The sequence below is a fragment of the Perca fluviatilis genome, chromosome 11 (assembly GCF_010015445.1).
Source record: "Perca fluviatilis chromosome 11, GENO_Pfluv_1.0, whole genome shotgun sequence".
Lineage (NCBI taxonomy): Eukaryota > Metazoa > Chordata > Actinopteri > Perciformes > Percidae > Perca > Perca fluviatilis.
Window position 1 is genome coordinate 31,062,627 of NC_053122.1, and position 15,599 is coordinate 31,078,225.

Here is a 15,599-nt window from a genome sequence, read left to right on the forward strand (position 1 = left end):
ATATGTTTTGGTTTATCAAGATGCTTGGAAATGAGGTGCACCAGTGTAACCACTGCATCCTCCGTGCGTCCGCGACCCTGTTTATAAGCAAATTGAAAAGGGTCTTGTTGCTTCCCTAGATATTTGTTTAGATGTTGAACCATGATCTTTTCCAGTGACTTCATAATCACAGATGTAAGGGCTATTGGCCGAAAATCATTATATTCTTTGGGACTCTGTGTTTTAGGGAGGGGCCTAATATGTGAGGTTTTCCACACTATTGGGATGGTGTGTGTGTCCACTGACAACTGAAAGATGGGTTGCCATACAGGGGCTAATTCCCTGGCACAGGATTTTAATATATATGCACTGCTGTGGTCAGGCCCTAATGCTTTCTTTGGGTTGTTATGCTGAAAAATTCCCCTGACCTCCTCCACAGTTATGACAATCCTCTCTGTGTCTAAGGGTATGATGGTGTTAATCACATTTACACATTCCTCACAGTGGTCAGTAGAATCAAAACGACAGAAAAAATCTGTCGTTTCCGGGGTGGGGTTCTCTGCCGTGCTTAAATCCGCGGACCCTCGGTTGTGCAAAGAGCTTTCTATTGGGCAGTTTTTGGTGGCTTTCGGCATTTTTAGAGATGTGATTTGTTCAGTGTGTACCCGGAACGGTGGCAGGAACTAGGATTGCTACCTAGCTCTGATCGGCGATCTCAACCTGAAGTATGGGAGGAACTTTTTCTATCGCTATCACCAGGCTTTCTCCAGCAAGGTTGCGCTGCCCCTCGCTCGGTCCAATGTCCGGCTGGACTGGTCCGTTTTGGATGTAGAGCTTCTGGTCATGCTGGTGGGCGGTGCGCAGGTCAATTCCTGTTCCACCTGTGGAGTCGCGGGCCACGTGGCTTCTCTCTGCCCTACGCTGCAGTTCCGCTAGGACCCCGGTCCCTCCTCTCAGTCCCCTCGTTGAGGTGTTCATAATACCAGGGTTTTTCCTGGCTCAGAATTGGCCTGCGGGGGTCTGTTTCCCCCAGGAAATTTTGAGCGTCAAAAAATTCATTTCCTGCATTCTGATAGATTTTCAGGCACAAATTTATGGCGAAAACATCTTAATTTATGTCAAGGAAAATACAAAATTCGTGGCCGGGTTGGCTCAGTTGGTAGCACGTATAGATAGGGTTCGAGTCCGACCTTTGACGATTTCCTGCATGTCTTCCCGCTCTCTCTCCCCTTTCTCACCAAAACTTTGAGTTTCATGCGTAGGCTAATCCCAAATGGCTCGCATCAGGTGTTAAAATGAACTGTACCAAAACACAGTAGAAAGGACTTAACGCGACATACGGACATTGTTATTTTTACAGGTTATGAAATTGTCTCAATTCAATACTGACAGATGGCAGCGGCCGCAGGCGCCAAAACTTTCTCTATACAGTAAAAAGCCTGAATAAATACCGGTAATAAATTCATAATAATAATAACCATTAAACTCCAGATGGACTCCAGCCGTCTTCTCTGCGGGGAAAAAGATTGATGTCGGAAAAAGCAACTTCTTCTTCTGTGTGTTAATTAGCGGATCGCAAAACAAGTTTAAGGCTCATACCGCCACTTACATTACTGTATTGGAGTGTGTAGAATAATCAATGGCATTAAATAATCTGCATGGAGGAACTATTCACAGTCGGGTCTGTTATGTTTGTGTGTGTGTGTGAAAGAGAGAGAGAGAGAGAGAGAGAGAGAGAGAGAGAGAGAGAGAGAGAGAGAGAAATTATGTGGCAGTCAACATTGATTGTGTGGCGGGCTGCCACAAATATATCAATGTATGGAAAACACTGATGTCCTCATAGCTTTGGTCCTCCTCAGCTTCCATCTGTCTGGAAGGTCTTTCTGTGTAGATATTGGCAACTCTCGTTCATCTTCAACACCATTATCGTATGGGGTTCCACAGGGTTCCATTCTTGGGCTATTACTTTACATGCTACCACTCAGGCAAATAATTAGGAAAAACAATATAAATCAAAGCTGCAAGCAGCGATGGACGGGCCCTCACGCCTCGGCGCGCGTCGGGGTTACTGGCGGAAGCCGCTCCTTGCGACCGTGCATTTGCGCGTCACCAATGAAAAGGGAAATCCCTGCCGAGTTCAACGATACCTCACACAAGACTCTACGTCATACATTTCATTAACTGTGAAAGGGGGCGTGGCCAAAGCATAGGGGGCGGTTCAAACCATCACCAATTAAAAAGGAACTCTCTGCTGAGTTCAGTGAAACCTCACACAAGACTCTACCTTAGATGGGTCAGCATTTATGAAAGGGGGCGTGGCTTAAACATAGGGGGCATGCCAAACCATCACCAATGAAGAAGGAAGTCTCTGCTGAGTTCAATGATACCTCACACAAGGGTCTACATCAAACGGGTCATTAGTTATAAAACGGGGTGTGGCTAAAGCTTAGGGGGTGGGTCAAACCATCACCAATGAAGAAGGACCTCTCTGCTGAGTTCAATGATACCTCACACAATACTCTACCTTAAACGGGTCAAATGTAATGAAAAGGGTGCGTGGCCTGAGAAAGGGGGCGTGGTTAAGGTATAGGGCGCGGCTCAGTATCACATGTTGACCACACATTGCAAGTGTCATGTAAATTGGATGATGTTTCGTATATAAGGTGCATTTCCTGTTACAGCGGGCGCTATGACCAAAAGTGTTTGGCCTGTAGATGTCCTCAGGCCTGGACGCTTGTCAATCGTGAGAAATTTCGGGCAGATACGACAACGTACACTCAAGTTACAACAACTTCTTTGTTCATCGCTAAACACTCAAAATGGCCGCCACGCCACGCCCAAACTGTTTCACGAAAAGTTTTTCTTTTAATAACTTTTCATCTTTAAGGTGTTGAGATGGTACAGACCAAATTTGAAGTCCATCGGATGAAAGCTCTAGGAGGAGTTCGTTAAAGTATAGCACCTTGACTTTTAGGCCTACTTCTGTTGCCACTAGGGGGCGCTATGACTTTAAGTAAATATCAGCCCTCAAAGTTTCGAGCCAACTGGTCAATGTACACTCAAGTTACACCCCCTTCCTGTTTTGATGGCAAAACGCACAAAATGGCCACCCCGCAACGGCCACACCCTATGACGAAAAGTTTTTCTTTTAACAACTTTTCATCTTCAATTTAGCTTATTCACCGTAACCCCCAGAGTAAGACAAGTCGATACATACCCTTCTCATCTCCGTGCGTGCTGTAAGGCTGTCTGACGGCTCCAGCATTAGCTTAGCCCAGCACAGATCCTGCAGTTAACTGGTTCCAACTAGCCTACTGCTCCGAATTGTGAGAAAGTGACAAAATATACATGATACCTGTTTATATTTGATGATTGTGGAAAGTCATCACATGGTTACAAAAACAACGTAACATGATACACAGCCATCTTCTAACCGTAAACAAACCGGGAACTATATTCTCAGGCGGAAGAATATAGTACTCGGGCGGAGTGATATGCTCGCAGCAAGCCTGTCTGAGAATATAGTTCCCGGTTTGTTTACGGATAAAAGATGGCTTTGTCTCATGTTCGTTGTTTTTTGTACATGCTGTGACTCTACAAATCACAAATGTAAACAGGAACATGTTGGCGTTATTTTGTCACTTATTCGGAGCAGTAGGATTACTGGAACCATTCACCTGCCTGTTCTGTTATGGGCTGATGCCGCTGGAGCCGTCAGACAGCTTTACAGCACGCACGGAGATGAGAAGGGTATGTATCGACTTGTCTTACTCTGGGGGTTACGGTGAATAAGCTAAATTCCCAATAAGTCGGCGTGTTCCTTTAAGATGGCCCAGACCAAATTTGAAGTTGATCGGATCAAATCTCTAGGAGGAGTTCGTTAAAGTACGACATGTGGAAATGGCCAAAATCGCACTAATTTCGAACTTTCAATTCAAAATGGCGGACTTCCTGTTGGGTTTAGGGTATGGCTCCAGTGACGTTGTGTGTGCGTGTTGACATGATACATATGTGTACCAAGTTTCGTGAGTCTGCGTTAAACGTACTGCAGGGGCTCTATTTTTTTAATTTTGTTATTTTTTCATTTGCCGGGAAAAAGAATAATAATTCCTTCAGTTTGAATAGGGCCTTCGCCGCTGTCGGCGCTCGGGCCCTAATTAAAGCTGCAAGCAGCGATGACGGGCCCTCGCTCATTGCCCCGGGGGTTACTGGCAGACGCAATATCACATGTAGACCAAACATTCTAAGTTTCATGTAAATCGGAATAACTTTTGCCAAGATACAACCGTTCCTGTTTCGACACCCACCTACAGGAAGTTGCTCCTCCATAACTTGCGCATTGTTTTAGTTATCAAAAATCTTTTGATAACTATTTGTCATGAGGGTCCTTCAAGTCTATGTGCAAGTTTTTGTGCCGATTGGACTCACACCCCCAGTTAGACAAAGTAGGTTTCCCATATATCAATAGTTTGCAGATTATTGAAAAAAAAATTAAAACAGCGCCATCTAATGGCCGATTGCCGCCAAATTTGGCACAGATGCTAAACCCACCATCAGGAACAACATTGTCAAGTTTTGGGGCAATCGAAATAATTTCTGCCAAGATAACGCAACTTCAACTATCAAAATTCTTTGGATAACTTTTTGTCATGAGGGTCAACAGATACTACCTGCAAAGATTCAAGAAGATTGAAATCACAGCCTAGGAGTTCAAAAGAATGTAAAACACATGAAAAATGCATAAATTAAAAATGGCCGCCTTCCTAATGAAGGTAAATGGGAAATATGTCCACAATGATTACAGAAATATGTGTGTTAAATCTGGTGAAGATAAAGCGAGGACTTCGCTGTTCAGAATGCTGTCCATCTTCCAAAATACAAAGCTTGTATCCAAATCAATTGTGCTTGAAGCTGCATGGCATATCTGGTTAACCATGGCCGTAGTCCAGTGTGCTAAAGCTTAGGGGGTGGGTCAAACCATCACCAATGAAGAAGGACCTCTCTGCTAAGTTCAATGATACCTCACACAATACTCTACCTTAAACGGGTCAAATGTAATGAAAAGGGTGCGTGGCCTGAGAAAGGGGGCGTGGTTAAGGTATAGGGCGCGGCTCAGTATCACATGTTGACCACACATTGCAAGTGTCATGTAAATTGGATGATGTTTGTCATATAAGGTGCATTTCCTGTTGCCAGCGGGGCGTGCTATGACCAAAAGTGTTTGGCCTGTAGATGTCCTCAGGCCTGGACGCTTGTCAATCGTGACAAATTTCGGGCAGATACGACAACGTACACTCAAGTTACAACAACTTCTTTGTTCATCGCTAAACACTCAAAATGGCCGCCACGCCACGCCCAAACTGTTTCACGAAAAGTTTTTCTTTTAATAACTTTTCATCTTTAAGGTGTTGAGATGGTACAGACCAAATTTGAAGTCCATCGGATGAAAGCTCTAGGAGGAGTTCGTTAAAGTATAGCACCTTGACTTTTAGGCCTACTTCTGTTGCCAATAGGGGGCGCTATGACTTTAAGTAAATATCAGCCCTCAAAGTTTCGAGCCAACTGGACAATGTACACTCAAGTTACACCCACTTCCTGTTTTGATGGCAAAACGCACAAAATGGCCACCCCGCCACGGCCACACCCTATAACGAAAAGTTTTTCTTTTAACAACTTTTCATCTTCAATTTAGCTTATTCACCGTAACCCCCAGAGTAAGACAAGTCGATACATACCCTTCTCATCTCCGTGCGTGCTGTAAGGCTGTCTGACAGCTCCAGCATTAGCTTAGCCCAGCACAGATCCTGCAGGTAACTGATTCCAACTAGCCTACTGCTCCAAATTGTGACAAAAGTGACAAAATAACGCCAACATGGCCGTAGTCCAGTGTGACCGAAACTAATCGGCATGTGAATAGAGATGCAAATACTGGGGGTATGGTTTGCGCTCTCCCTTTGGAATGTTACCTGCTGTGACTGAGTTATGTGAAAGTTTTATATTTTATCTACTTTATGCAATTTTAAAAATCACATTATTTGGCAGTGGACACATTGGAAAGTTTAAAATATAAGGTTTCTATCAATATTTTTGCCATGCATGTATGCTAAAAACTCATGAAGTTATTAATCTAAATACTTGACATATTTATTTTCATCCTGCTGAGCTATAGCCCTCGATTCCAGAGGGTTAAATCGGGTGACCCCCTGTGACTAGGGGTGGTACGGTTCACAAAACCCACGGTTCGGTTCGTATCACGGTTTTAGGGTCACGGTTTTCGGTTCAGTACGGTTCTTATTTTTTCTTTATCACTCCAGAATATACTTCAGCATATAGCTAAAATTAGCATATTGAATGCATGTTGCACAAAACGTGCACACAGTGGCAGTTCTATATTGTTTTATTTCATCATAGGTAACGTGAAATCCAAAATGTTCCCACACACCAGACTATAAACTACGCTGGCGATCCTCCAGCTCTGGGCAGCCTCTCTCCCACTTGAAATTTCTGCAGGTGAGCGTGGCGGGACCTGCGAGGCGGCACCCCACTCCACTTGAGGAGCGGTCGGCTCCGGTGTCTCTCAAAATCTGATGAAAATCTTTTAAACTGACCTTTGTCGATCTGAAATGAAGACAGATTCAGCAACTGCATGGCCTATTTCTCGCTTAAAATGTTTTCAGAAACACGTTTCGGTGAACTATTTTAGTACAATATGAGATCGTATTCTGAACGAGCCGCCATGACAGTCTGGCTTTGAAATTTGGTACCAGCCAGACCCATGTGACGCAATCGTCCAATCAGCTGCCATGGGTTGCGTTTGTCACGCCCATCCCGCTCGTCATTTCCAGTAACTGTTTTAACATAGGTGTCGAAAGTGGGCACTACGGCAGTAAGAGGTTAGTGCACATTAACAGTGTACTGATGAACCGTGCGGTACACACACGCTCCGAACCGAGACTAGCGAACCGAGCGGTTCGGGTGTTTTTTCATGAACCGTACCACCCCTACCTGTGATGCAGAAAGGATGCTAATACTGTACCACTTTTAAAAAGAGGAAGCACAGGGAACAGTCATTTCTATATTCTGACTTAAACATGGTTACACATCATGGTATCTTTTTTAAATTATTTTTTGGACTTTTATGGCCTTTAAATTGACAGGATAGCTTCAAGACAGGAACGAGGATAGAGAGGTAGAATGACCTGCAGCAAAGGGCCGTGGGTTGGATTCGAACCCAGGCCACTGTGAAAGGCCTCAGCCTACATGGGGCTCACAATCTACTGGTTGAGGTCATGTAAATGGCATTTTTAGCGTTTAATTGACCTTAAACTTTTCTACTTTGTTGTGGGTTGTTGTACTGTTGCTGCCGTTACAGTACCTGGCTGATGGAAGCTCGGGGAGAGCTCTCTTGCCACAGCTCTAGCAATATCTGAATCCTGACTGGCTGACTGTGCAGCCTGGTCTGCAGCCTCCGCTTTGGCCCGGGCATGGGACGTCCTGCAAAAAGGCAGAAATAAAATACATGGAGTAAGTTTAACATCCAGCAAGTAACTAACATACTCACACAGCGTAGTTGACCCTGTTTTGCTAGATATAACCTATATGGCCAGGTGTGTAGATGAGCAGCTACACAAAAAGTGTATTAATTGATTAATTAATAAATTATTATTTCATATTATTTAACAATTCCACTAGGGATGCCCCGATTGATCACCCACTGATTATCATTGACCAATATTCAGTAAAAATATGCTTACACCCTGGAAATGGACGTTACTCATCAGTATGAGACGATTTCACATTATGTGCAACGTTAGCCGACAATAACGTTGAGTCTCACAGCTAATTTGAACACCTTAGCAAACTTTCATAAATTAATTTGCTGGTTCATTAGGCCTATAGCCAGATGACTAGGGAAAAACCCCTGAAGGGGAAGGCCTATGATGATATTGCTTGCAATTAAAACTATGACTAAATGAGCTCCACCTTTACCAGCTGCAACATTTAAGTTTTGAAGCAATAATGAATCAGTAGTTTATTATTTTAAATGGATGTTTACTGTTAAATTTAGTATTTTTTGCTTGTACAATAACATTTCCTAAAGATTTTAATATGAGGCATACACTTGTATTAGAGTATTTTTACACTGTGCCATTGCTACTTTAAAAAAATCGGAGCACTTGTATTACTAGTTTATAGGTTACATGGACTGCAGAAGGTTACAGTTTTCAGAGAAAAACACTCACCTTTATTGTTGTTGTACATATTCATCTTGTTTAGTAATAAGGTAGCCTTGTTTTTCAGGTTTACGCCCCTCTCACATGTTGTTAATCTAACATTAAAAATTACTGAAACTCAGCAATTGCTTGTGAGGCTACTTCAAAGGCTTCAAACTCAAGTGAGTTGCATGTAATAAGTGAAGCTAGTCATGAGTTAAAATGGACATATTATGCTTTTCCGGATTTTCTGTCATATCTATAATTTTATAATGTTGGATTTTCATGTTAAACATGGCTAAAATATGAGGTAAACGTATTTTAGAGAAATCCCTGTGAGCTAAAACATTCAGATTTCCAACTGTTCTGAACACTCCGGTTTCAAAAGTTTTTCTACTCTCGGCTAAGTATTATGCAACTCTAAGCCTTCTATGATTCGTCATCTGCTCCAGGTAGGCAGGACTGGAGTGTTTTTTCACTCCAGGGTTAACATTGTTGCATGTAACTACAACTACAAAATGGCATCTTGACTGCCAGTGTTGTTAAATTGTCCCCGAAATTTCTTTTTCTGTTTTTCACAGTTTGTGGTAAGTCAATAATTAGCAACATAGATTTTTGTGCATTTTAATTTTTTACACATTATCAGATTTAAAAAAAACACCCTCTTGATACCTTAGAGCAGCGGTTTTCAATAGGTGAGACGCGCCTCCCCTGGGGGGCGCCAAAGAGCCACAGGGGAAAGAAAGAAAAAATAACTGTATGCAGCTCTATTGATATCGGTAATTGTGCGTGCGTGTATTAGATTTAAAATGCATCATTTCCTTGTCCCAAGTCAACAGAAGTCAGCATTAAGGAAGGGGACAGGACCCAGCAAAAAACTTAGTAAATATGATCCTGAGTTAAAGTTAGGTTTCACCTTGTCGGGGTCCGAGGCTGCAGTGTGACATTGGCAGAAATGCCGATCACATGTTTATGGTTGTCTGTGGAGAGCGAGTTCCCCCCAGATCTCCACTAAGGCTATGAAATTCCTAATCCCCTTCACCTCCACCTGCTTGTGTGAAGGTGGGTTTTCCACACTGACCAAGATTAAAAACAAATACAGATCAAGGCTGCAGGTGGAGGATGACTTGCGCTTATTTCTCTCTCTCTGAACACCTCTGCGCATCAAAAGCGCGGCCTCATGTCACCACTGACAGACGTGGCGTCAGCTGATTTTGCCGGGGCTACAGCCCCGAATGTTTTGAGTGTAGCCCCAAATGTATTTTGAAAAGTTGACTGACAAATATGAAACCGGACATTGCTTAGTGTCCACTCTCGCTGTAAAAAGGATTCCAACACATAGACGTAGTCTGCAGCTGCCGTTCTCGGAAAAACAACACAGAAACTCTCCTCGCCAGCCTCATGGTGCAGTCCAAAAATACCCCTGTAAAATACCCTTTTATCATCTAGTGGTTGTTTTTGCCGTTTACCAGCAATTTACTGGTGAAATAAGTTATTGTTATAAGTTATTGTTATTACATTTTTAATAAATCATTTAATTTTGACCAAATGGCCTAAGCAATAAACAAGCCGTTCTGTCGTTTTGTGCTCCTTTTTTCTTTTTTAAATATATACATTTTTTTAAAAAATCTTTTCAAAAGTATCGGTTCAAGGACCTTTTACGCACCGGCAGCGTTTTAAAAGTATCGTTTTAGCACCGGTATCAAAAAAAAATCAAACGATATCCAACCCTAGTGCTGATATAATTAGAAAGGTCGATCCAAAGGAGAATAAATAGTTGAAAGCAATACAGAATGCCTGAGAGCCTTACTTCAATATATTCCATTATTATTATATTTGGATTGTAATCTGTTTCCCTTTACATAAAGATATTTCCAGCATATTGATTCAGAAAAAGGTAGAAATAGATGCATAAAAATTCACCACAATGCATGAAATGAAGTGTTTAATGCTCTTAAAACCCCCAGCATCATAAGTCGCCACAAAAATCTGGAAACAAAACCTTGGCCTTTACGTTGCCAGGCCAGTGTTGGTGCCATCTAACTTGCCAATTACACATGTTAAGCATGTTTTGTTGACTTGTGGATAGGCCCACTGATGTTCAGTGATTTTCTCGGCTGTCCTTACCTACTCTAAGGGGAGGCTCACATTCACCCAATTCGAAAACCCCTGCCATAGAGGACAAAAATGTCCTCCATTCCTAAAAAAAATATTTTACACTTTCACCGAGTTAAATCTTTTAAACGTACAATATGTGACTTTCTGCCGCTAGGGGTCTCTCAATCAAAACAATGGATGGTAAACACAGACTTTTGATGACGTTGGGAAGTTGTGTGGAATTATGGGAGTTGTAGTTTTTATTGTTAAACACCATCGCTGATTAAAATACATCTGTTCACGGATAAGTTTACCCATTCAAGTTTGTTGACGTTCTAATAAAAATAGCTGCAGTTTTCCCTACATAATTATTATTTTCTTGATTTGATTTGTATTGGTAGCTGACCAGTTAGCTAGTGAGCCGGCAAGCTAACATTAGCCAGCAGCAAAAACCACACTAGAACAATATATTTCACATGTCAATGTCACCTTTTGGATGTTTTCAACAACGGGGTGGACGGGCTTTGTTGTAACGTTACTCAAGGAGGCTGAGAGACGGGTGTAGGTGAGGATTGCTGGGGGAATCTCCAGGATGGCAAGGACGTTTGATGGCCATTATACAGCAGCAGAACATCTCCCAGCTGCCCGGAATTATCTCCCCCTTCACTTTGCTGTAATCTTAACTAGTCGTTTTTGTGCTTAACCCAACTTTTGTCGGGTTAATTTAGCTAACTGTAAAGACAGCTAAACGCAAAGGGGGGAGAAATTCGACACGGAGGATATTTTCAGCACGAACATCAATAGTGCTAAAGGAGACGTAGCTAACGTTATGGATGGACGCTGTTCTGACTTGGGTGCCTGGGTCTGATCAGTCCCTCCAGGATTTCACGATGTCGCCGATTCATGCAAATTCAACCAATCACCGTGAATTTGGTGCGACTTGCAATTTTGACCAACTGCAACTTTTCCGCAAGTTTGACCAATAACCTGAGTTTCATGCAACTTCAACCAATCCCAGAAGTGCCAGACTTCACGTCAGTATGTGACTCTGAGAGCCAATGACCAAGCGGGAGTGAGAACGGGTTGACATTCATTTCCTTGTTTCTGATATGAAGACGAGACGTGTGTGACTCGAACATCTCACATTTACCAACAAAACGTACAGCGAAACTCCGTGCAAAACATTTCAGACCGTCCTGCCAACCTGTATACATTTTAACATCAATGTAACAATTTTTCACTCTAAAGTCGCTGAAAGCTGCTGCTGGTTCAATCCTGTCGACTCTCTGCAGCGGGCGCGGCTGCTGCTTAGTTCCGCCCTGCGACTGACGAGAGAACAGCATGGTGTATAAAGAAGAGACGTACACGATCGACCCAAATTGAGGACAGCTACACTCATTATTGTAAGTGCAATGATAAGTTAAAGTCCAATAAGTACTTTATCAAACCATATGAATGTGTGTCCCAGGCCAGGTTAGGAAATTAACTAACAATGTAAAGATCAACAAAGCCACTGACACATATGTTCAAATTTCATTAATTCAATAAATTATTATTTTTTGTCTTAAATCTACCAGCCATTTTCATATTATACCAACATTTGCAGCATCCTGAGCCTTTTTGGTAAGGTTACTAGGAAAACTCAGGCCAGAGTAATTTTATTCTCCCCAAAAGAAAGAACTATACAAAAGAAAAATTGCAACTTTTTTTTGCAACTTTCATTGTCTCCCGCAACTTCATTGCAACAAACATCCAAAAGACATTACAACTTTTAACGCAATATTTTACAAAAGCTCCTGCAAAATCAGACGTTTTGGGCCGCAACAATCTCAAAAAAAGGCCGCGAAATCCTGAAGGGACTGTCTGATATGGTCTGTTTCCCGACACTTCATTAGCTAAACTGCCGTTAGCGTCGTTAGCACCCGGCACTTGAGTTAAGTGCTGGCTGGGTTCAGATTGCTGTAATGATAGTGGCTTGCTGCTAGCTGGCTGGGGGCTAACGGTAACTATATGTCCCGAGGCTGTTGTCAGCTGTCATCCCGACTGAAGTCTCTCTGCGCCGGGGGAGGACCGGGCAGACCGACTGTGGTGTGCTAGCTGGCTAAATTAGCATTAGATTAGTCGTCTATCTATACAGTTACGTAAACCTTGCTGGTGAACTTATTCGTGGGGTAGCCTGTTATCTGTGGTCAAAACAATCATACTAAAAATAACTTTATGAGTGTGTTGAACGATGTTGTAACCTTATAATGTTACCCACCAAGCATTAGCATTAACGTTAGCTAGCTACATGTCAACCAGCACATTGTAGTAACGTTAAGCTGGATATTGATATTGAAATGTATCAATAAATAAGTCTCTCCTGTATTACTGTGTTGCAAAGTGGCATGTAATTAATCACAAAATGATGCTGTGTGGCAAAAAAAAAGCAGTATTACGTTTACTAGTATTTCTTTCTGTGACATTGTATGATTTACAATTACTCTTGAACGTATCATCTGGGTGCCTGTGTTTTGACGTAAGTTCCGAATAACTAAAGGGTGAAAGGTTATATGACGCCACTGACAGGCGACTAAAGGAAAATGTTCTGTCGGGGAAACAGACCATATCGCCGCAGGTGTCCGAGTCTGGCTGTCCGCGGTGTTGGGCTAAAATTCTTCCACCTTGAGCATTTAGCGGTCTTCTTTACAGTGTTGTCCGCGAAGCCAGATGAAAACTCAAAAACAAAGAAATAGCATTTCTTGCTTTACAACATATATAACGTTGTCAGTATACCAGGATAACTATATAATCAATTAGATAGATGTGTTTTGAAAAGCAAACTATATCATTGCTTAGAGTGTGTGTGTTGAAAACACCCCAAAAAATAACATATATTTTGCTCATATATTAATCTATCTTTTGCTTACATACAGATCTGTTTTTGCATTTTAGGGCAGAAAGAGCTTTCTTTGAGAAACAGTAAAGTGTAGGAAAGCACCTAGACAGATAAGAGCACAGGCAGGAGCTGCGGCCTTGACTGGTGCATGCAGCTGTGTGTGTGTGTCTTGAAGGCACATGTGTGGCCATACACAGCACACGAGCTGTAGAGTTCATGAAGTTCATTACTGTTACGTTATTTGTGAAGTGTTTCCTACATTACCTTACAAAGGATTTTGATAATTTTGGGAGGAGTAAAATGTTTTTTTGTGTATAAATATGAGTGTTTTTGCCGAGTAGCGGCCCCCTTTCGGGTGAGCCCCTCTTTTGGGTACCTTTTGGCCCCTTTTACCCTTTTGGGTCCCTTTTGGGTCCCTTTTGGGCTTCCTTCGGGCTCTTTTACCGAGTGCTTTACGTGGCATCGGGATACCATGAAGCCTTCTCCATCTACCCTTGCACTTTCTGTGTTTTGGGGAAGATTCATTATCACTCTCCCAGCCGGAGAGGGGTTCCCTTGCGCTCGCTGAGTGTAAGGGAGGAAAAGAAAAAGAAAAAAAGACTATCTCTGAGAAGCGGCTTCGAATACCTCAGTTATACAGAGGCCAAAAAAGTGCTCTTCTCTCTTAGTTTTTACCCAGACGCTCTCTTCGTTGCGTTGTGGGGAAGATTTATTTACCCTCTTCGACATCGAACGGAGAAGAAGTACCTGCTCGTTTATGAGTGTGGGAGAGACAGGGCCAGGAGGAAAAGAGAAGCAGCTTTAAGTACCTCTGTTAGAGCGGAGGCTTTATCTTTATTTGTATTTTTAGTTTTATTTTGTAGAGGACCACCTGCTTTTAATTTCTGCTTTTGTCACAAAATAATAAAAATCACCTGTCTGATTTTAGACTAGGGGAGCCAATCTTTGCCAGTTCTTTATTTTCTCTGGGATCGTACCGCCCGCTGTCAAGCGGGTGGGGTTTCCCCCCTTACGGGGGTTAGCGACTCCTCTTTAACCGCCCGTGGAGAGTTGCCTCCCGGCAGGGGTCGACTTGGACACGCAGACCTCCTGTTATCTCCTAGTGGGAGTGCATTCTCCTTGCCCGCGCCCTGGTCAGAGCCTCTGAGCATTCCCCTCTCTCAGTCCGGCGACCAAGAAGGGCAAGGCGGGCGTCCTTGAGAAGGAAGGGACCTCCGTGACCCTGGGAGGACAGCTGAGACCGTAAGTACTAAAGAAAAATCATTGGTTTTAAAGATCCCCTCGGGCAGTGCTTGTCATATACAGGGGGATAAGAGCCCGTGTTTTTGGGGACGTCTGGTGTAGTGTGTATCTAACCTCTTGTCTCGCCTTCGGGTTCCCTGATCCGGGCGAGGGCTTCTCCTTAGACGGAGGGCGTGTGTGTCTCTATAAACTAAATTAATCAGGGAAGCGTCAAAAGCAACTCCTTTTTAGTATAGGTCAAAACATCCGCCCCGCTGACTGGCGTTCGTCCGTACGGTAAAAGAGGGCACTAGTAGGGCCGGGGGTTTGCTGAGGGGAAGGCAATAAAAAGGGGTTGGCTCGGCCACAGCGAGCGACGCGACGCCTCAGCGAACTGCCACACCGGTCGACAACAGTTAAGAATGACCGACAAGTGGTGACTGTCTTGCAGACAAAAGGTGAAGGTGGGGAGAGTCTGGCAGCAACACCCAGCAGTCAGGCGCGGATTAATGCACAGGCTAGCGTAGGCTGCAACCTAAGGGCCCCATGTGTGCAGACAATTTATTATTTTAAATTCATTTCAGCGCGAAAAAAAAAGACCCTAATTGGCCCATAACAAACATTTTAAAAAAACAAGCAGGTGATTGGATAGATTGGGTCACATCTATCCAATCATAGGAGGGAGTCTGAGACAGAGGGGCCGGGTCAGAGACTCCCGACACCCGAAGCGCCATGCTGCAGACACAGTTCACCTGCTTCTTGGTCAGCCGCGCCCCCGGCAAAGATGGAGGGAATCCCCGCCCCCCCTCCAACTGTTGAGAGGACACAAAAAGAGGCCGAAAAATCCTGCTACCTGTAGCTTGGTTCCTGCATGTTGGGATAAAATTGATGAATACATGAGGGCATAATGGATTAAAATGGGACCTAAAAGTTGCCAGAACAAAGATGCAGATGCTGCCTCAGAAAGACCACACAAAAGAGGTAGGATACTTTTACAAAACCCTGTTTAAAAGAAAACTGGCAAATGGTAAAACGCAGCCAAGAGAATGGCTGTTGGATTACCCTTCAAAAGGCATTGTGTTATGTTGCGCAAATTATTTGGGAACAGTGATATTCAAGTGACTGTAAAAATACAGCTGTACGCCTAACTGAACATGATGGATCCGAGTGCCACAGATAGGCAATGCTTGCATATGTTTCGCGCTGTGCTG

General features: G+C 43.2%; 1 protein-coding gene across 3 annotated transcripts in view; it reads right to left on the reverse strand.

Moving 5' to 3' along the window:
• Window positions 1–15,599, reverse strand: part of LOC120568925 (junctophilin-1-like) — a 115,442-nt gene that overhangs the window by 22,343 nt on the left and 77,500 nt on the right. For all 3 annotated transcript variants that reach the window (XM_039816681.1, XM_039816679.1, XM_039816680.1), the window contains exon 3: window positions 7,355–7,473. In XM_039816681.1, coding sequence (XP_039672615.1) covers window positions 7,355–7,473 — 119 coding nt within the window. The remainder of the gene's footprint in view (window positions 1–7,354; window positions 7,474–15,599) is intronic.